The sequence below is a fragment of the Patagioenas fasciata genome, chromosome 18 (genome assembly GCF_037038585.1).
Source record: "Patagioenas fasciata isolate bPatFas1 chromosome 18, bPatFas1.hap1, whole genome shotgun sequence".
NCBI lineage: Eukaryota > Metazoa > Chordata > Aves > Columbiformes > Columbidae > Patagioenas > Patagioenas fasciata.
The window spans coordinates 7,364,207-7,386,628 of record NC_092537.1 but is presented as its reverse complement, the minus strand read 5'-3'; the positions used below and the strand labels follow the sequence as shown (position 1 = coordinate 7,386,628).

At 41.2% G+C, this 22,422-nt stretch overlaps 1 protein-coding gene across 14 annotated transcripts in view; it reads right to left on the bottom strand.

The window, feature by feature from the left end:
- TNRC6C (trinucleotide repeat containing adaptor 6C) overlaps positions 1 to 22,422 on the bottom strand; it is a 281,325-nt gene that overhangs the window by 4,926 nt on the left and 253,977 nt on the right. For 6 of the 14 annotated variants that reach the window (XM_071816678.1, XM_071816680.1, XM_065852077.2 and 3 more), the window contains 15 exons: positions 21,944 to 22,024; positions 21,307 to 21,364; positions 20,962 to 21,107; positions 13,279 to 13,452; positions 11,873 to 12,019; positions 11,279 to 11,401; positions 10,658 to 10,741; positions 10,130 to 10,361; positions 8,285 to 8,452; positions 6,330 to 6,521; positions 6,039 to 6,182; positions 4,530 to 4,646; positions 2,969 to 3,163; positions 1,241 to 1,311; positions 473 to 612 (listed from right to left, as the gene is read on the bottom strand). In XM_071816678.1, coding sequence (XP_071672779.1) covers positions 473 to 612; positions 1,241 to 1,311; positions 2,969 to 3,163; positions 4,530 to 4,646; positions 6,039 to 6,182; positions 6,330 to 6,521; positions 8,285 to 8,452; positions 10,130 to 10,361; positions 10,658 to 10,741; positions 11,279 to 11,401; positions 11,873 to 12,019; positions 13,279 to 13,452; positions 20,962 to 21,107; positions 21,307 to 21,364; positions 21,944 to 22,024 — 2,072 coding nt within the window. The remainder of the gene's footprint in view (positions 1 to 472; positions 613 to 1,240; positions 1,312 to 2,968; positions 3,164 to 4,529; positions 4,647 to 6,038; positions 6,183 to 6,329; positions 6,522 to 8,284; positions 8,453 to 10,129; positions 10,362 to 10,657; positions 10,742 to 11,278; positions 11,402 to 11,872; positions 12,020 to 13,278; positions 13,453 to 20,961; positions 21,108 to 21,306; positions 21,365 to 21,943; positions 22,025 to 22,422) is intronic. The other 8 variants (XM_071816681.1, XM_071816684.1, XM_071816685.1 and 5 more) reach the window with 5 other exon arrangements.

Sequence of the window (22,422 nt, the reverse complement as noted above, 5' to 3'; positions counted from 1 at the left end):
CCCAGGTTCCAGTCTAAGTTGGAAAATGACCTATTAGAGAGCAGCGTAGGGGAAAGGGACCTGGGAGTCCTGGTGGACAGCAGGATGACCATGAGCCAGCACTGGGCCCTTGTGACCAGGAAGGCCAATGGTACCTGGGGTGGGTTAGAAGGGGGGTGGTCAGTAGGTCAGAGAGGTTCTCCTGCCCCTCTACTCTGCCCTGGGGAGACCACACCTGGAATATTGTGTCCAGTTCTGGCCCCTCAGTTCCAGAAGGACAGGGAACTGCTGGAGAGAGTCCAGCGCAGGGCAACAAAGATGCTGAAGGGAGTGGAGCATCTCCCATGTGAGGAAAGGCTGAGGGAGCTGGGGCTCTGGAGCTTGGAGAAGAGGAGACTGAGGGGTGACCTCATTAATGTTTACAGATATCTAAAGGGTGAGTGTCAGGAGGATGGAGCCAGGCTCTTCTTAGGAAGGGAGGGCAGAAACATACATATGCAGAGACTTTTGGGCCTTGGCTGCTTCTTCCTTTGAACTGTATCGGACCACAGCATTCCCTTGCGTCAGGTTCAAGTGGAATGTTATCAGAGGGCCATGTTGCAAACACAGCGTCCGCAGTGTGGAACCATCGATCTGGTGAGAGAGAAGAGGGGAAAGGTTATCTGTATTTGTGTGATTTCACTTTAAATGTTTGTTAACTAAACAAGTTTTAAAAGCTGAAGGACAAGTACAGGTGAAAGAAAAAAAAAAGTCCATCTTCCATAAGAAGAATTTAATTATAAACTTATCAAAAGTCCAGAAATAAATCAAAGGAAAAACACGTAGCTCATAAATATAACTAAATTTTCCCCCAAATTAATTTGGATGTTTATATTCAAAGCTTTGTGGCCTATGTTCTTCCTTGTGAGTGGCATGACAAAGAGGACTAGAGGATATGACACACTAAGGAGAAGAATAAAAAAAACCCCAAACACATAGGAAAAGGAGATTTTACATCTCTGTATCTGCTTTAAAACCTCATTCACTTCCAAACTTCCACATATACAAATGGTGCGCACTGAATGACTAATTACAGTATTAAAAGTTCATATTTGACAGCACTTTGAAAACTTCAAAAATTCTCTGTAGAAGACAGACACATGTAACAAATGCAGAATAATTCTCTTCCCACCAAATGAACCAAATGACCAAGGCTGATAAACATTCTTCTTATTGACTCTTCAATGTGTTTTCAGAACTAGTTATGTACAATTGGATTTACCTGGGGTGTGAGGTTTCGAAGAACCAGCCAGCTGCTTGTTCTCCCTGAGCTGTCAGTACTCCATGCAGAACCTACAACACAAATTCCACAACAAAACATTTTATCATGACGTCAAGAGCATATTACAAGCAGAGAACTTAGGTGGAATCACCACATACTAGCAAGCGTTATTGCTACTGAAAACAAATCCTACAGCAGTTTCCCCACACCTTCATTCATTGTCTTCTTCAGAATGAAAGGTTGCTGAATGCAAAGCTGCTTTTGTTACATTTAAAACATCTGTGGCATTTTTCACATTCCCACAATAACTATTAGGAAACGAGGGGATGCAGGTATGACACTGCAACAAACTGCACTTCCAGGTTACGTTAGAATTAATCCAGCAGACACATTTTAAAAGCAATTCAGACGTGCAAGCTCAGACTGCTGCTTGCTATTAAGGATTTTTACAGCACTGCAGCATTCTGCTATCTTGCCAATGATAAATTAATGTATGTGACTTATTCAAAACACGTATTTCTGCACTAACAATGTTCTGATTAAAGAGACAAGGCCATAACTAACAAAACCTGCTTTTCCAACTCCAGCCTGATGTTTTACAATGAGAAACTGTACAAGCTTGATATTTATAAGTGGCATTTGAGAAACCGCAGTACTTCTGTTGTGACATGCATGACCACATGCAGGCTCCAGAGAGAATCCTGGCACCAGCAGTATCTGCCCACCAGGTGGGGTTTTCAGTGAAGAAAACAAATCCAAAATAAATGGCAAGAAGAGGGAAGATCATTTAATTCTCAACTTAGTGAAAGCAGATTAATGAAACAGCCAGCTTTATTAAACAGGCATAACACTCTGAAGCTGTCAATACTTCACAAAGATGATAGATATATTTCTATAACCAGATAAGTGTTCTCTCACATTTGTACTTAAGCAAAACGACAACTTTTAAAAGAGCCTGCATGAAAAAAATTAAGACATTCCCTGAGGCTCCTGCAATGCCACCAGGTTCTTTACATTCATGCTCCAAAAATGTGTTTCATATTGAATTCCATGGGCTGATTCATTCATCTTGAAGCCTTGCAGGCAACCACAGATCATACCACAAAAAAAAGAAACATATTTAAAAGGTATTTTTAGAAATTAAGGAAATGGGAAAAAAAATCCTGGTTGGAGTTATGTGTTTTGCCAATTCCTACAATTACTAATAGAATCACAGAATCGTTTTAGTTGGAAAAGACCTTTAAGATCATTGAGTCCAACCACTAACCCAACACTGCCAAGTTCACCATTAACATGTCCCTGAGAACCTCATCTCCTTCTGTCCAACCCCTCCAGGGATGGTGACTCCACCATTGCCCTGGGCAGCCTGTTCCAATGCCCCACAGCCCTTTGGGGAAGAAATTGTTCCCAAGATCCACTCTCAGCCTCCCCTGGTGCAACCTGAGGTCATTTCGTCTCATCCTGTCACTTGTTACCTGGGAAGAGAGACCAACCCCTCCTCGCTACAACCACCTAAAAGACGACAGCTTCGTTTACAACATATCCTACCTAAAATAAACACACATGAGCTTCATCCCCAAACCAGACACACTCTGTTTGTATTAAACCTCAAGTTTCTGGAGCCCAATACACAGCTGTGAGGTACCTCATTATTGTAACAAAGAATAAAACCAAACAATTCTAAAAAGAAGGGACTGGGGTGGTATAAACCACAGAAGCCTGGAGTACCGGAGGAGTAGGAGCTGGTCCAGCCCAGGGGACTGGCACCCCATGTGGATGATGGCTTGGTGTTGGTTAAGCCTGGCGGTGGTCTCGTCGGAGCAGTAGTGTTTCTGGGTACCTTCCATAGTTCGTGGGACAGAGAGGCTTGTGTGTGAGAGATCGGGCCAGAGGACCACGTAGACTTGATGTCTGACAATTTTCCTGCAACAGAAAAATATATATTTGTGTAGTTTTAGTTAGCAACAACTGTTAAAACAAGTAGGACAGGTAATCATCAAGCTTCTGCATTGACTATATTCTGCCAGCTTTTCAGGAGAGGAAATCCTATAGCCTTTGCACCTCCTAACACTTGAACGTTTGCTAACACATTTATGTTTTCAAAGAACTTTATATTTAATGAATCTCACAACACCCGCTATATATACAGCTCCCTTGTTAAAATCTAGTTTCCTTTCTTGTAAAAGACAGTGTATGTAAAAAGACCAGAAAATGGACTTCAGTATTTGAAATCTAATTTCATCAAAACAATAACAAAACACTTCAAGATTGTCTCTCTCCGAGTTCTAGAACTCGGAGCAGTTCAGCCTGTGATGTAGGACATGACACATGCACATGACCACAGATAAGATGTTGCTATGTCACTACTTCTCATGGGGTTAACACAAAGATTAGATAACACCGCAAAAAAAAAAAAAGCAAATAAAGCAGAAACGCATGGAAGATAAAAGAAAAGCAAGCCATTCCTTTCTTTTCCTTTCATTGGAGCAAAACATTTCAAACAAACCCTTTTTGTTCTGCATTCTGCAGTAGGACCTGGAGGCTGCAGCTTCATTTATTCAAAGGAGTGGAGGATTTTCACCAATTAGATATGAAAATGCTAATACAATCCATACAACAGCCTCAACACATTTCTATAATGCGTTAATCTGGATATTTAGGTAGCCAATTCACAAGCAAAATTTCCATGATTTGCAAAGAGAGATACTTCAGAATTTATAGCTCATTTAAAAAAAAAGGGGTAATTCATATATTATATAGACCATCTACAGGCTCAGACATATTACAGAGGAGCACCAGGCTTTGGATTTACTATTAAAAGACATTTAAGAGCCCCAAAGGTGACCCCTCCAGAGCCATGCAGAGTACCTCCTTGAGGTACTACTATTTTCGTGAGCTGAAGATGGTTCACTTTTAACAGTGTTTTGTGCCAAAAATTTCATATCAGCTCTTACTGGAAGAGTGGGGGTGTTTCTACTGAGGTCCTAAGACAATAGAATATTGCTGATAAAAATTGCAATGGAAATGGTCATCAAGAGATCTCGATGCCAATACAGAGTGACAGTATGTGGCACCACGTGGAATAAATACATTTTTCCTTAGCACAATTCCAGGCATACCATCCAACGCTTAGCACTGAAGAGCTGCCAGCAGAGCTGCCTACCCAGCACAGGGCTGAAAAACGTGCTTCTGTCTGTAGTAGCACTACTGTAATAACTGGGAAAGTGCTTTCTAGGGCCTTTTCTCAGAATGCAGAAGGATGTGAAAGTAGAAAGGCCATTTTTCGTACCTGCAATGCTAGGTGCGGATGCAATGCTGCTGAAAGAGCTACTGTAGCCGGAGGCACTAAGCGGCCAGGCACTCGATGAAGGCAGCGTGGCATTCTGAGATGATGTTGGGGATGACCCTGCAGAACCAGCAGAGAAGCAACTAAGAAAGATGGGCATAATGATGTTTGGTGTGACATAAGCAAATCTATTAACGTGCAAATACAAACCATGCAAGGCATTTCCCTTAATCAGCCTGGTTTCTCAAGTCTAGGAATGACGTTATAGAAAGCATGATAAAGTGAAGCAGAAGTCTTTAGTAGAAAAGCAAGCTGGCACAGTAGCAAATGTGCTAGTGCCTGTGCAGAAGATAAATTCTCAATTTCCTTTAAGCTACATGACTCTCAAAATACTAAAGTGTTTTGTCTCAAGGAACAGGCTTGATTTATACAAGTGCTCTGCCAGCTGACTTAAGCAATGGCAACTCTAGATGAGCATAGATGCATGTGATAAACTAACCTCTTACCATGGGTGATTTGTCCTAAATTACTCAAGCTAAGCACTTCTCCTACATTCTAATGCCCACAAACATCTTCAGATTTTTGCAGACTTTCAGTAAAGCAAGAACATATTTTAGCAATCGCTTCTCAAACTGATAACATTAAATGAAATAGCCTGAAGCCATCTTGGTACATCATTTACAATCGCAGGAGCTATCTAAGCATACACACAATTTCCTTACTGGCAGCAAATACAGAAACTGAATATAACACAAAATACCTTCATTATAAAGACCAGAAGAGCTGGCGGTATTCTCTCTAGCCACCAATGCAATTAAGCATGTATCCTAAGCGACTTAGCATTCCTGACATATATAGATGGACTGTGATGCTGAAATACCTTTAACCGACTAACAAAAACAGGTGAGTTCTTTGGAAAAGAGTGCTGACTGAGGCAGAAGGGAGGAAGCAGAAAGACAATCCCATCCCTTATGGCTCAGTAAGAAACACAGGCCACATTTTCAACTGGAATAGCAACCAACCAAACTTTACCTTTACTCTCTGTGCTCCACAGGACACACCACTACAGATATCAGTTGTAAACAAAATAACTATTTATCAATATCTTCTCTGGAAATAATCTCTTCCCAGGCAGCAGTGAGGGAATTATATCAAAGGCCCATATGCCCATAAAGCTGAAACTGTTCCTGATTCCATGTGGCTAAGACTTTGCAGGGTCAGCTACTATGAGTTGAAAGTTTATTTAGTAAACAGGGTAAACCAAAAATTAGCCCAAAACCTCAGGTTTTGGTTAAGTGTCCAGTGCAAGACACAGGCCAGCCCTCTAAACGGAGCTCAGCTCTGTTGACAGGATCCATGCACTTCCATGTGCACTATTCAAAGAGAGTCTCTTCCTGGCAGGATGTCATGAAACCCCAGTCTCAACGGGAGGGGTACTGACAATAACAGGTAATTTCACCTACAGGCAAACACCTAGGTTGTATGAGATGTGAATGTAATTTGTGTGTTTACCTCCACTCTTGAGAAGATAGCGATTAACATCCTGTATTGTGGTGTTTATGGTAGGCCCAGTTGGAACACTTCCAGGAGTAACATCGGGGTCATTTTCAGGATCAATATTCTGCAGTCCTTTCCATGGCACTCCTGGATGAAACTCTGTTTCAAAGATAATAAAAAGAAGAGTATATAAAGTCGGAATTCTCCAAAGTTCCTGTATATCAGAAGGCATGAGCATTCAATAAACAGAACCAGCAATACATTTTAAGGACAGCAGTTAAACACGAATGCTTTGTATTTTGTTACCTGGCGGCCAGTTTATGCTGGAGCCATTGGAAATTTTATCACTATCGGTTTTGGCACGTGACCAGCTGTGAGGAACAGCTACGGGTGGACTGGCAGGCGATTCACTGTTTTGAATCAGATCGTACCGGCCATAAGAGTCATCAATGGAGGACTTCCCCGGAGGACCAATACTTAAACCTCCAGGTATAGCACCTGCAATGAATGAAATAGAAAGGCTTTGTTTAGGAGTGGGACTAAATTGGGATATTTTCTTTCTGTATTACAAAGACAAAAAGAAAATTAAAATATAAACACAGTAAGCAAGGCTTAACAGCCTCTGAAGCCTTACTAGGAATTACAGCTGTGACATAAACCACCGGTACAATCTAGACATTCAAGCTAAAGAAATTTGGACTACATCACTGCCAAAAAGAGACTAAGTAATTCAAATCATTACACTGATGGTAAATAGGAATTTAATGAGACAGCATACTAAAGAATATCACTGTAAGTAAGCTCCCTCCTCATCCTTCTCTTGGTATTCATTGCTAACAGGATGGATGATTTGAAACAGACTTTCTCACATTCCTACAAACTATCAAACAAGAATTTGGCATAAGCACCACAGCTACTTGCAGAATGAAAAACTACTGTAAAAAAACAATTAACACCACTCATAATAAAGTCCAGGATACAATGAAGTTAACACAGCACCATGTTCTAACAGAATAAACTTGGTACAGAAAATAAAGGAATAAACGAGTCAGGATACTGCAGGTATTTAGGGATAAAGGTGTTCAAACAGATCACAGAATCACAGAATGGGCTGGCTTGGAAAAGACCTCAGAGATCATCAAGTCCAACTCCAGTCCATTTACTAAATCATGGCACTAAGTGCCATGTCCAATCTCAGTTGAAAAACCTCCAGGGACGGTGAGTGCACCACCTCCCTGGGCAGCCATTCTTCTGCTAGCTCCCTCATCACCCTGGGATGGATCCTGTCTGGTCCCATAGACTTGTGAGGATCCAGATGGCTCAGTAAGTCACCAACTATTTCCTCCTGGAATACAAGGGTGCTATTTGGCTTCCTATCTTTGTCAACCACCTCCAGAGGCCAGTTGTCCTGAGGGCCACCTGTCATACTGGTAAAAACTGAGGCAAAGTAGGTATTAAGTACCTCAGCTTTCTCCTCATCTTTGTTAACTATATTTCCCTTAAAGTCCAACAGAGAACGGAGGTTTTCCTTGCCCCTCCTTTTGTTATTAACGTATTTAAAGAAGAACTTTTTATTATCCCTAACAGAAGTGGCCAAATTAACTTCAAATTGCACTTCGGTTTCCCTGTTTTTTTTTCTGCATGATCTAGCTATTTTCATATATTCTTCAGAAGCAGCCAGCCCTTTTTTCCACAGTCAGTAAACTCTCTTTTTATTTCTGATTTCCTTCAGAATCTCCCTGTTTAGCCAAGCTGGTTGTCTTCCTTAGACCAGCAGTTACTTCTGGAAAAATATGAAGCTTCTGCTCTTAACTCCCAGGGCGGTAACTATGCCATCCATTCTGCCTTTGTGCAGCACTGGCTGTGAAAGGTTGATTATACTGGAAAAATTGTGGGAGAAAGCCAACGTAAAGTTTTTTTGGATTGAAGGTATGCAGACCTGGAGTAAGGGAAACTTGTGGGACTTGTTTTGCAACGCCAAAGGCTTGTTGTACTTGAACTCCATGTTCTGAGCAACAAAATTCAGCAAATTAAAAAAACATTCCTACATAGCATGTAAGGACTGATAGCAGCAAGAGCTTCAATTAATTGCTGAATGTGACTGCAGAGACCCTCTTAAAAAATATCAGTCTCAAAGAGTGCTCTGTACCAACCACTTATGAGTGCTAAATGAAAATAGTAACATGAGAAAAAATACTATAAGTGCGATATGACTCAAGTCTCAAACAGCCAGACAGACACAGAGATCAGAAGTGACGTACCGTGCTTGCTGGAGTTCTGGTCAAGCGAAGAAGCAGCACTAGACAGATTATCCATTGAGTTGGGGTGTGTCCACTGAGGAAGGCGAGACTGGGACTGAGAAGTGTCCTTCACTGACAAACCACCAGTAATGTCCATGTTATTTACATTCATGTTCGGGTTCAGTCCAGCTAAAGGGAGACAGGTCATTAGATATCCGCAATACACCAGAGGATTAAAAGAGGTGTTTAAAAATCCAGCTAAAGAAATTATTAAACATTGATTTTCAGACATCGGCATGTACCTGTAGTTATTTACTACACACATTTTTAACCTGCTGTCAAGAACTTTTGCTTTTATGGGAACACCAATATAACTCCCATGAATTCAGAAAATGTTAAAACTTTGCTAAAAGGAAAAAAGACATGGGGATAATATTTTAAAGCTGTCGGTATTTCTACTTGCAGTCTCTTCCCTTGTCTCAGAATGTGGAAGAATGTGCTGGAACATTTAAACCAGTGAAGAATTTGGAGCACTCCACTGCTAATGTCTCACCAGCACACCCCCATGATGTCTGCCATTTTATTTTGCTAACAACATTTTAAAAATCCCAAACAAGGCAACTAATTAAAAGGTCAGACAAACAGCAGCTCTTCATCACAGCAGGTATTGTACTATTTGGGCATATATTTCGTATACACAGAACAAAATCACTCGGAATGTATTTAGGGAATAATTTTGACATGCTTCTGTGCCACGAATCTGGGTCCTTTTGGATATATAATCCTGAATGTTAGCAGATCACAGGAAGCTGAGATATGATAAGAACCTCTTAGACTTAGGCCTTTAATTCATAAATTCTTCTGCCTTCTGATGCTTCCTGCTGTATAACAGCTCACCATAGCAGTCAAAATTACCTTCTTAACTGCTGCATGGTAGATAAAGCTTGGCAATTCTATTGTACACAGCATAAAGAGTCACAAAGAGATCAAATTAATTCCTTTATGTCATAAATGAAGTGCGTAGCATATATAAAACAAACACAGAAAACAGGTCTGAAAGGTTCTTCTGTTAACACTGTCTCAAGGCCAAATACATTATTTTGAAATCAATCCTGTTTGACAGAGTTGTGTCTAACCTGCCACAAAATGACTGGTGAAGAAGATTTCAGAAACTTCGCAGGTAATTTATTCCAGTACTTTACTTTGCTTAAAGCAAATAAGTGATCCTTAATGTTTAACTGCATCTCCTTTTATGCAACAGAATTTTGTTACCTCTTGCATTAGTCACATGCAAGAAAACATCTTCAAAGCTATCTTTTACATTTTTGAAGATTTCTGCATGTCTCTTAAGTCTTCTCTTTAGACTAAAGCGAGCAGAGGATTTCAGTTTCATTTTTGAAACATCTAATCATCTGCACAACACTCACTGCACTCCTTCAAACTTATCCATATCTTTCTTGAAAGACATTGATGAACACTGATGCTTTACCAGTGCTGATTAGAGTGGAAAACTAACTAGTCACTTTGCCTGACTTCAATATAACATTTGTGTATTTTACAACGTGACGCTGTTAATTTATATGTAGTTCACAGATAGCAACATACAGAGATAGTTAATTAAGCAAATCTTCTGTTGTGATACTTGTAGGCAGAGCTAAGGGTGAGCAAACACAGCCCACCTGAACAGCTATCAGATAGGCATGTAATACCATGATTTTGTTTTGGCATTTCAACATTATTTAATAAACATATCTTCTGTGTTTATGTATTTGTTACACTGTGAAGTAAAACATGTAGATGCTGAATTAATGAAATATACTCCCTCTACCTTTTACATATGGAATAGCTTTAATGCAGGGCACTCACCAAGAGGGTAAGGAGCAAAGGTGTTCGGTGAAGACTGTTGCTCTTTGGTCTGCAGGTCAGGAAGGCCGGGAGCCTGGGGATGGGGTGAAAAGCTATCCATGGCTGATTTGCCTGCAGAGGGGTGCAAAGATAGATGTGGAGGGGGAGGCTGCTGCTTCATAAGCAGGGCCTGGGCCAGCTGGCGCTGGTGCTGCTGGATCTGCTGCTGCATGTTATTGATTGTACGTGCAACCTGGTGAGAAAAAGAATCAATAAATGCTCGATTGAACAAAAAGACACCAGATTTCTTGTGTCTTTCTCTACAGTGAAATAACACAATAGATCTGTTTACAAATAAAAACGGACTGAACAAAGGGTTGAAGAGCTTTCCTCCAACTGAAATAGCTTTATTACTCTAGCACTCTCTCTTTTCAATACTCAAGCCATGTGCTGTGTAATTGTTTCTAGGGATGCTCTGGCTGCTTTGGTATAACGTAGTACCATTGCTTTAAGCTATTGAAATCAAATTCTAATGGCAGGGAAACCTACTTGCTGCTCCTGTTGTCTCATGGGTCCGGAAACATTACGCTGAGCCTGTAACATCTGCTGCTGGATTTGTAAACGTTGGTACGCCTGTGAGAGAGAGAGCAGAGGTCAGAGGTCCTGACAGATACAACAAGCCCTTGCTTGAACTGCTCTATAAAATATAAAAGGCAAACGCTGGAGTTTTCTGTAAACAGTCAATGAGGCAAAAGTAACAATCTTGCTATGAATACATTATAAAATACATTTAAGTCCAGTATAAAACCAAAGGTGTCAATAAAAGAACCTGATGAGTAAGTTTGTGACCAATGAGTATTCTTTAAAGATAGGAACCTATTTTTTTTCCCAAAAATATACAATGTTATTCATACCGGTACAAAGAGAATCAACATTTTAGTTCCACTGATCAGCTATAAAGGATAATTATTCCACAAATGGCTATTTATAAAGCCTGAGGCAAAACCCATTATTTTGTTTCTTTGAAAAGAAACTTTCTTAAAGAAACTGACATCTGATTATTTTAAACCTCCGTCACGTCCATTTAAAAATTTAGTTAGCCATTCTCTTATTTTATCGTCATGCCTTCAGTTCTGCTTTAGAGCTTATTTGCACTGTCTTTTAACTTACCAGCTGCAGCTGATAGAGCTGGTTCAACATCGTCATATGCTGAGGATTATTAATTGGCGAGGTTAACTGTGCAGGGCTGAGACCAATGTTTTTTGCTGCAAACTGCAAAAGCTGTGCTTGAACCTAAGAAAGAACAGTGTATTAAACATTGTGCATTTACTTTTAACACTGGCAACTGTGTAAGCCGTTAATAAGAATCACAAGACATCGGTTGGAAAATATTACTATTACCAGAAGTAGTACCACAAGCCATAAAAAAAATTTACAAGAGACTCTAATAGAAATCTTAATAACCATACTCAAACGTCCATTTATAGAAAAAGGGCTGAGAAAGAACTGCTCAGCTCTCTAGAAACACTACTTTTTGTAAAAAAGAAGCAAAACAATGTGCCCACACAGATGATGTACAGAGTGTACACACTAGAACTTTTTACCCATGTAATGTGCTTGCTGGCTAGGAAATAAATCAGCACAGACACAGCCAGGCAAGAGCGGCAAAGCCTCAGGAGCACGACAGAACGCATGTGGAGAGGAGAGGGAATGTGGAAGAGTTCCAGGGAAAGGGAAAACTCGAGAGTGGAAGTGCTGTCTAACCTGAGGGGATAGAAACTGAGGCACTTGAGCACGAAGACTAGGCTGGGATGAATTAAGAGGTTGCACTGGCGGTTGCTGCGGCTGTTGCATGGTCCTGGCTTGTGCTGCTCCGCTATTGCCAAACATACCCAGATTGCCACTCGGTATCTACAGCAGGGCAAGACAGACATCGGCACTTAAAGACATCATTCAGCATATAAACTGCAAGCTACTTAGCTGTGCAGTCTTTATCTTCAGTGATTATGACAAGAATGGATAAAGAAACCAGTACATACAGATTGTATTGACAATCAGGTTCAGAATCAGGGATGGCAAAGACTGGTGTGTACCCAACCTCCCAAACCTCCAAAACTTTGTACAGATGCTTGAACAAAAGGCAGCTGGAGGTGAAGATTGCTTTTATAAGGATGCACAACCCTAGAGGGTCACAAGACGAACAATGAGAAGCACTCGCCAAAAATGGCTGTATTTGTGTAGCAAGTGACAGGAGAATGGCGGCATTAAACTCACAGCATCCCAATCCTTAAATTAGCTACGCAGTTTTGATATTTAGTCATTTTATAAAGCTACTGATAATGGACATGCTATCAGTGCCGTCACTGCTTCTGAAAGATATACTTAATGGGCTATAAGAGCTGGACAAAGTAATGCCTTTAGAAAACTAGCTTTAAAAGAATATATGTAAGAAAAGCCACCGTAGAATGATGTATAGAATTTTTCTGTGTTGTTATTTCTTATCTTTGCTGGAACTTCCAATTTATATGGCAAAAATAATCTTTTCATAATTAACAGAAGTTTATGAACTCAGCCTCGTGGTTGTTTACGAATCTTCCTCTCCATCTCCGTTGCCCTTCTTTCCCTTTCAGCATGTTCTACCCAGGGGCCAAAACATCCCTCTTGCCACAACGCTCTATCGGACCAGAGGTGCTAGAAGCACAGTTTCTTTCTTACCACCTGTCAAAGCTATGAGCTGGCTTGACACTTAGAGCAGGAATAAAAAAGGCCCCATCACTTCTCACCCATCTTATCACTGAATAATTATGCCAGCCAGGAAAGACGAATTAGAGCAACGTCTCTGCCTTAGAGTCGGTGACAATGAGCAATGCCTCAAAAAAGAGAAACCTCACATCAATCAAGGCAAAGCTATACCAGTGTTGAGTGGTATAAATCCATAACACTGCAGCCTCCTCTCAATGGATGTGTGCAATTAGCGGGCCAATTACAACTAAGCAGTTGTTTCATGTCCTACAATGTGAAACGTTAACACAGCAGGTAGTTTCTCCACTGATATTTCATGTGAACAAAGACGTTGCACACCCTTTCAGTTTAAACCACCATTTTCCCCTGCGAAGTGAGGAGTCCAAGAGAGCTGAAATTCAACATGGGCTCTCCCCCAACAGCCTTACCTGTCTAGAAGAATTCAAGTTTTGCATGCCCAGCCCTGAGGCAATCCCGCCCAGGGTCTGATTAGGGAGTGCACTGTTTGAAAGGGGGAGCTTCAGGCTTGGTGAAGGCAAAAATGGTGAAGTAGTGGGCTCTTCCACTAGGCCGCCATCCTGATTGGAGAAAGAAAGGGTGAGCTGTGTGCGGGGCCCAGGAGCAGACAGTGCACAAAACAGTGTCCCATGGAAATACAAAAGGGCATGGATGAATACAAATATTAAAAAAAAAAAAAAAAAAAAGGTATGAATAACAGGGAATGAAAAGTATGGAGTGAAGGGAGAAGAAAGAGAGAAATAGGATTAAGGCATTGTTTTTCTTTGTTACACTTAATCCACAAATGTACAATGCCCCCCCGCCACCTCTCCAGAAGGAACCCATCGCAGAGCTATCATGCAGCCACCTCCTCCTCCTCCCCTCTGAGGTTTTCCCCTCTCTCCTCCACCAGATTGAAAGGTGGAAAGGGGAGAGACCCAACACATTTCAGGGAAGACTTGGGTCAGCGAGGTAAATCCTCAGCAGCGGAGCACAGGCTCTGCCACACCACTTTTGCTAACCCAGAACCTGGGAAAGGCCAGATCAGCTGATTTGATAGCAGTCCCATTTGGTTCCACATCATAGCTCTGCTCTTAAAAAAGCACTTTTGTATTAATCCCCTTTCCTAACTGAGACATGGGACTCTTTTAATATTCACATAGCACTGAGTTATCATCATCCACTACGATGTATTAAACCCTAACGCACCCAGCAAACACAAATATCCTTAAAAACAACACTGATGTCTGTGTAACCATCCTAGGAAAGTGATTAAGTCACCATCTGAACGTCCCCCAGGAGGAGGCAGATTTTAGCAAGACATAAGGAGCCCCCTCTGATAACTGAGCTGTAAGGAACCACGGCTGAACATGGATACGATGCACAGAAGGCAGACCCCGTGGGGGCCAAACAGCAAGTCAGAAAAGAAAATAAATCATATAATCCCCAATCAAACAGGTAGATATCTAGCTAGTATTACAGTGGGGTACTGAGTTCTATCTCAAACTGTGCTTTGATGTCTGGGAAGCCTGTGGCAAGCGTGATCAAATAACACTGTGTACAAAGTAGAGCTCCAAAAACAGGCAGAGTGAAAAATCTTTAATTTGCAATGTGCTGGACTGGTGTTTTTCAGGAAATATATTCATTGTAAAGAACGGCTTCTAAATAGGTGAGGAGCTAGGTTACTTCAACCCATAAATTCAATGCCCCAGAAGATTGTGAGAGACTGATAAACCTCCTTTGTTAAAAAAAGCAGCCCAGTCCGCTAACCAGATACCCAAACAAATGACTTCATGCAGCAACCACACTCAGTAAATTTCATGTTCTAAATTAATCCTGAAAAATGCATTTTCAACAGCTCTCCTTTGATGCAAAGAAAAAGTTTCTTTACTACCAGGCAAAGTGACACTTGACATGCTATCTGCCTATCCTGAGGGGAACACTGACATTTTCTAATGATATCCCCAAGGCCTTTCAGCTCAAGATATTTTACATTCTACTGGACATCAGTCACACTCCACAAACAACTGCAGCTTGCATGACAGTAACAGGTTCAAAGATTTCTCCTTAGATCACAGACATATGTTCACAATTCTACCCTTCCCCCTTTAAAGTGAAAATAATTTCAAGCTTGGTGCGTGCTCTCTCCTTCAGATGCCATTGTTTCCTGCATGAACAGACCTATTGACCATGAAAGACCAATGCAGTCCCACCCTGCCCCCCAAATTTATTCAATTCTTGTCTCGTTGACATGATTTTTTTCACATTTTGGAAACAGGCAGTGCCAGGATGGCAGAGGACGAGCCACACTGGAGACTCAGGAAGCCAATTTCCAGCCCCAGTGGACTCCTGCTCAAGGCCACTTGCACAAGTGTGCTCCTTGGTCAAACTGCACATGTCTCTTGGAGCAAGTTTATAAGACATTGTTCACATTCACTTCGTTCCATTTTTTAAAATATTTGAACTTATGGTGTCAACTGTGCTGCACAAACCCGTGCTCTGTAAGTGGAGCTGAAATCAATTCATTTAACGTAAAGCATTTCAGTCGGTCAATGTAAAGTGCTCAGAAGTCATTTTAACCTAAACTAGGTGATACCTTTACTGCCCACAGGGGTTTGTGACCCATTATTTTTCAGGCTCCTTTATGCAGTAATTGCTTCCTGAAGAATAATATTTTCTACCTAATCTTTCCTCTTCAGTGATACTTTTACAAATTTATGGTACATTTCTTCCTCAGGCTAATCAATTAAACAAATCCCCTACATCTGAATCATCAAAATCATGCTCAATCCAGGACTGCATTTAACTTTTTTGGGACTTCACACAACTGTAAAATCCTACTGGTGGCAGCATTTCCTTCTACACTTATCCAACAGAAAGTACCACACTGGAGCTCCACAATACATTACTTTTAGGACTTCGGGAGGTCTCTTGCAATAGTCTCATGTACCAAGTATCACAGAATGCAAGCAGCATTACTCAAAGATGTTTTGGCCCCGTGATACAGATAATTTAGCAGAGGATCCCTGGACACTTAAGCAGTTGCCTGCCAACAAATGCCACTTCATGAATCAAAATGTCCCAACAGACAGATACAAGACTGATGAATTTGCCAGAGGTCTTTACACAAAGTCAGTTACAGAAGTAGTTGGTAAAAAATACGTATTAATAGCTTCTTAAAACAGAAAAAAACCTTTTCCAAAGCAGGAAGCTAACGTAATAAAATCTCGCCTCAAAATAAGTTGTCTTCAAACCTGACAGGAGTCAGGTACAGCTGGCAGGAAATCCAAGACTCAAAGAAGTACTTTTCATTTGAAAAAATGGGGATATGAAAAAGGTTTCAAAATTTGGAAGTTAAAGAAACAAAGCACTGGATCACAGAAAACAGAGATGGAGGAAAGAAGAATTTAAACATCAACCTTAAAATTCTAGTGATCACCATCTAACTGCAAAGCCTACAAAAGTGTTTCTGCGTAATGATAAAATATCCCATTTGCTATCCCAAAGACAAAATCAGTCACACTCACTGGGATCAAGAATGTGAAGGACAAGATTGTAAAAAACCCAACAGTTTGTTCGAATTAGAAACATGGAAGGAAGTCAGAATGTTTTTGGAAGAACATGAATGCAGCCAACAGGCATCAAGACCTGTACACCTGGATTTCTCAACAATAGAGAAGAGCTGACCAGTAAATAAGTCAGCAGTGAAAAGGAGACTTAATTTTTAGGGTGAGAATTTCACAGTCTCCTCTGTGCTCAAGAATTTGGGAGAAAGCTTGGAAGCAACACCAGGGCAAAGGACGACAGAACTCTGCTGGCAGTATGGGAGCAAGCATGAAAAACCAAAGCTAGAGGAGAGCAGAAGGGCAAATGAGTCTGTCGTGGAACTGCGAGCAGCCTCACAGAAGGCAGGCTCGAGCTAACGCCAAAGCAGGCTGATGTTACTCCTCTGCAGAGCTGACCTTTTGGTCACATAGATCTAATACAGTGGTCCAGAGTTCAGCACTTGCAATCTGTGCTAAAAAATTAAGTGATGTCTCTGTATGGTTCAAGATTTTCAATTACCGAGTGGTCAGCGCAGATCAGCAAAGCACCACATTTTTCTTCTGAGCTTAGAAGAACATGCGGTAGGTGCGACGAAATACACATAAAACCTGAGACACTACTCAGGGGCGGTACCCAAACAAATCCCGGCACTTTGAAGCACTCTGGGCTTATTCGTGGTGCTTCCAGGAAAATCTTACATGCTTTTTACAAATTCGACAGCTCCAGAAGACATGAGGTAACATCTTCAAACAAACCTGGTACTCAAGGTACAGCATGCTCGCCACCACATATAAGATAAGGCAGTTGAGATCATGTAGCAGGGTACAGTTACCCTAGATATTTATTTCCTCAAAGCCACTGGATTTTCTCCCTTCTCCTTTTATGGTGCTACAGAGCAAGATAATACACTGGAAAAAATAATAAAATTAACAAAGCACTGAGTGCCAAAGATTGCCTCAGTGTGACACACACAGAGTATCTGCAGCAAACATTGAGGAATAAGTGAAACCAAATATTCAAAGGTGATGTTCAGCTGCACAGACCACCACCAACCCAGAAAGAACAGGGAGTTCAATGGATTGAGGAGCAAATGTCAGGGCTGGAAATTCTCTCCTCAAATGCATAAGGTTAAAAAAACAAAAAAAATTAAGCTGGGCTTTACCTGTCAAAGAAAATGCAGGAGAAAAATCATGGAGACTCAATTCACGCATGCAGAGAGAATAAGCTGAGAAAGAGTGGTAGCAACGAGCACACTAACCCAGCTTACAATTTCATGAGGAGGAACCTCACATAACTTATTGAAGGCTCAGCAAAGCCAAGCAAAAGGATAACAACTTAATAAGACCTAAGTAAAATAAGGAGCATTGGCTGGAGTGCCTTGTGCAGCTGTGCAAGAGCTTGTCTGCTGCCCAAGGACGAGCTGAGCTGGACGTGAGGCAGCTCCAGGCTTGTGCTCTGAAATAGCACCTCAAAGGGCAATTTTGGAGAAGAGGAATCGCTCTAGCAGCATGAGCTGTAAATCTGGAAAGAATTTCTTTGGAAAAAAGGTATCTATTCTTAATAGAGTAGGAACTATATTTGTTTAATTCAATTAGCAAGTTGCTCAACACTCTGATAGCTAACAAATATAGTTGGGGATTATTTCCTTTGTTATAGTAAAGTCGCTGTGACAGATTACGCCCAGACTGACAGATTTTACTAGCTGTATGAATATTAATGATTTTAGTACTCCCTTCTCAATAGTTGTGTTTAACATATGTTTCCATAATTGTGCATTATGCTGCACATAATGCATTTCTCTCTCTGGCAATAATTTTAGTGCTCAAGATCTCAGCTCCTGAGATCAGCTGATCGGAGGCAGCTCGGCAAGTCCCGATTAAGCAAAATCTTCGAGGTACAGAGAAGCTGTTTTTGGTTTTTTTTTTCTCTCAATTGGGCACTTTCCTTCTTGAGAGACCCGGCACCTCCTGGCAGCCCTTGTGAGAGCAGCTGACCTGGAGTGGGTGTTAACGTAGCGAGGGTGATCACTCCCCTGCTCCTCATCTTATAAAAGCCTCTGGGAGGACGGTGACACACACGTCGCTGCCCATCAGGTGCTGGAAGGGGCAATTGGCTTGTGACATGGGTGAGTAGCACCCATGCTGTGCTGCAGCAGCGGGTGTGGTAACTCATGCACTAGGGTGTAGAGGTTGTCACCTTTCGCTAGTTAGACTCTCTCGCCTATTGACACTGTCTCATACTGTTGACGACCATGGTCTCGACCAGAAAGAGAGTTTGTCTGAAGATGACGGTAGCAACTCAGACAGACTGTCTGCCCCGAACCCCGTGGCTGTTCAGGTTTCTGGCTGCAGGGAGTGCCAGAGCCTGCTGCTGCTGGATGACAATGGCCAGCATCCCACCTGTGTGAGGTGTGAGCAGGTGCAAGATCTGCTCTTCATGGTTGCAAAGCTTAAGGAGAAGATTGAGATGCTGAGGACCATCAGGGAGTGTGAAAAGGAAATTGACTGGTGGAATAACTCCCTGGTGCGCCACTCAAGAGAGGCTCCAGGGGGATACCTATGTCTAGCGGAGTGCCTCAAGGGTCAGTACTGGGGCCTATACTATTCAATGATTTGGACGAGGGAATAGAGTGTACTGGAACACAAGAGGTTCCACTTAAATTTGAGAAGAAACTTCTTCTCAGTAAGGGTGACAGACACTGGAGCAGGCTGCCCAGGGAGGTTGTGGAGTCTCCTTCTCTGCAGACATTCAAACCCGCCTGGACACCTTCCTGTGGAACCTCATCTGGGTGTTCCTGCTCCATGGGGGGATTGCACTGGATGAGCTTTTGAGGTCCCTTCCAATCCTTAACATTCTGTGATACTGTTACCCTAGAAGAGTTACGGTGAACTGGCACATATTCATTGATTTTGTGACCTTCATCAGGAGAGAGATCTTTTAATTAACATCTTCATTAAAGTTTGCCATAAACGAATAGATTTGACATACTTAGGAAGGAATGTTACATGGCAGGAAGAGAAGAAGAAGGGAAGAAGAGCCAGGTTGAGCCTTACGTTGTAGGAAATACACACAATTTAGTCTGGTTTAGGGAACAACATAATGGACACCACGTCACTCCAGTGTAAGCAGGGAGCCCAGAAAGAACAAATGTTATTAATGCCCCAAAACCAGAAAAGCAGTTTTCTAATATATAATCTTTGGAGGAAACTGCCATAAGACTAGATAGTTCAGATGCTGCAATCACAAAAACTTTTGGTATGTAAGGACCCTCTAACATTTTGTATAGATGCCAATTTTTCCTTATTAATATAAATATTCCATTATTATGTAAGATGCATTTGTGTTTAATCAGATTAACTTGTTTACAGTTTGCATCATACCAGCAAACTGTTTAGACTGTGATGACAGCAGAAATAGTAATAGTTGTCATTAAAAGGGCAGCATTTATCAGATGTCCCAGCATAAGGCCACACTAATTTTCTTAGCGCAGCACCTGGGAACCTGTCACAACACAAACCATAACTTTACGGACAACACTATAGTTAAGACTATAAGAAAACACAGGGTGGAGGACGGGAAAGATAATAATTATTCAGGGTTGGTAAAGTTGTGTTTGTGTAAATACAGTTTGTGTTAACAAGACTACATGTCATTGCTGCCTCACATCATGTAAACAGCTTATGTAAAATGAATTGGTTTCAGCACAGTTTATGGAAAGTATTGATTTCTGCATTCAGTAACCACCACCACCCATCTTTATGAACATTTCAAATAACTTGTGAAATAAAGAATGGCACCAGCAACTATTCTTTCCTTACTAATAATTGTCAGGGAGATTCTGAGGTGATTCGGTGGGTCTCTTTGTAGGACTTTGTGTCAGTTTGTAAATCTAATTTCCTACTAAAGATCTGGCTGCCGTTTTTCCTACATTCTCCTCTTTAGGCACTTTGAATCTCTGACACAACAAACTTCTGGAGTGTTCTCCTCCGTCATTAAATGGTGCTGGAAAACTGGTCATACATGATCACAGAAAAGGAGGCTCATCAGAGAAGCTATTTATGACTCTGCGTGTCTGCTCTTTGACTTAACAAAAATACCTCAGCTCCTCATTCCTATCAAAGTACTGAACTATAAGGAGCTCAAAACTAACAACGGGAATTAGGTGCCTAATTCTTGAAGATTTTGGCCTTGGTCCGGCCTGATCGTTAATTTAGGCAACGGTCACTGACTCTCTGGACTTTTACAGAGGGAACGGCCTCCCATGCGCTGTTTCTTTGTTTTTCCCATTTCTAGTTCCATTGCATTACTAATTGCCTAGTAGGTTTTCTTTTCAGGTATGACGCTGGGGAGGACCATTGCTTATTTCTATGAGGGAATCAAATCACTGGACCTTTTCACAAGGACTAAATCCCCACAAGATTAAACAAGCAAAGAAAAAGAATAGAGTAATATGTAACTATGCATCACATTTCTCTCTAGAGTTTTCTAAACAGACAGTGGAAAGCACCAATATTTCCACACTGTGTACAGTTTGGACTTGCAAGTGATACTTGTATTTCTGAACTTACCTTGTCAAGGAAGGTGGGGCGGTCCATGGAAGACTCTTTGGAGATTGGTGGTGGGCGGCAGCCAAGGGGTTTGGTGACCATTCCATTATAGTCGGTCACTCCCATTCCACGCTTGTCCATTTCCACCTTCTTTTCCAGCAGAGCACCTTCACAGAAAGGGGAAACGTATTGAAAAAGGTAACGCAAAGACAATGAATTTGCCAACAGTAGCTCACAGAAGTATGTCTTGCTTACAAAAGCAGAAGAATAAACAATATCCAACTGAACTGGACAAGATCAAACTCCCAGAATTATGAATGGTTCCTGTGTCGCTTCTAAGAAAAGCTTAATCATACAGATACTTACTCATGGCCTGATCGAGATTCATATTGTTGCTCTTCAAGGCCTCTTCCGCTGGCTCTCTCTGTCAAAAACACGCATTAAGAGAAAAAGTAATCATGCTTACATGATTCCAAAGCAAATTCAGAAGACAGACAAGTCTCTTAAATACTGGATTTAATATTTACTCAGTGGCACAAATAACATCCACACATTTTTTTTTCCCCCTTTACCAATTCCCACAGCAATTAAATTCATTTCAGTTTGTCAAGTAAGTACCAGTTCTACAAGGCCAAATTATCTTCTTCTATTTAAATCTCTTTCTGTTTTTATGGACAACTCATATCACTATGATATACCAAAAAAACCCAAAAAAACAACCAGCCCACCAAAAAACCAAAACCCCAAACCGGCAGCTACAGTCTAATTTCACCTGTTTAATACGGAAAGGGGTACAGAAATGGAACTATTACTCAAGTTCAGAATTTTATAACAGAGGCTACTCTCAACTTCAGAAGTTCTAAAATGTCATCAAGCAAAGTGTATCATCAAGTAATGTCAGAAGGAGACTGAAGATCTTTTTGCAGCTATAGTCCGAAACGGTGAAAGAACTAGAAGCCACAAGAGCCAAGCCACGGGTGTGGGAGCCGTGGACGCTACTCACAGGGAAGCCCATGTCTGTGAGCTGTTTTATCAGACGGTTCATGATCCAGGCCTCATCTTGCTTGCTAGATGTCTTCATGCCCTTAGTAAATAAATGGGAGATTCCATTAATGGTCTGGTACCAAAATTCACACTAGTTAGATGTACATAAAATATATGGTTAAGATTTTTTATTAATAACACATGCTACCGGAAGATGTATTAGTATATTAATTTAGAAAGAATTGAAGAACCCTCCGACCAACATAATTATGATTCTGTTCCCCCACAAAGTGTACAAATTTTATCTCAGCTGAATAGGTGTTCAGTGTACTATTTAGTATTTGATTTGCTGACCACTGAATTAAAGCCACCTTTGAATTTACGTATTTCATTTTAATCCTTGGCAGGAAAGCATAATGAGATAAAAATTTCTGAAATAGTAAAACACTTCCTGAAAAACATTCCCAAAACCAAGTTTGTAACCTTGAAGTTAAGAAC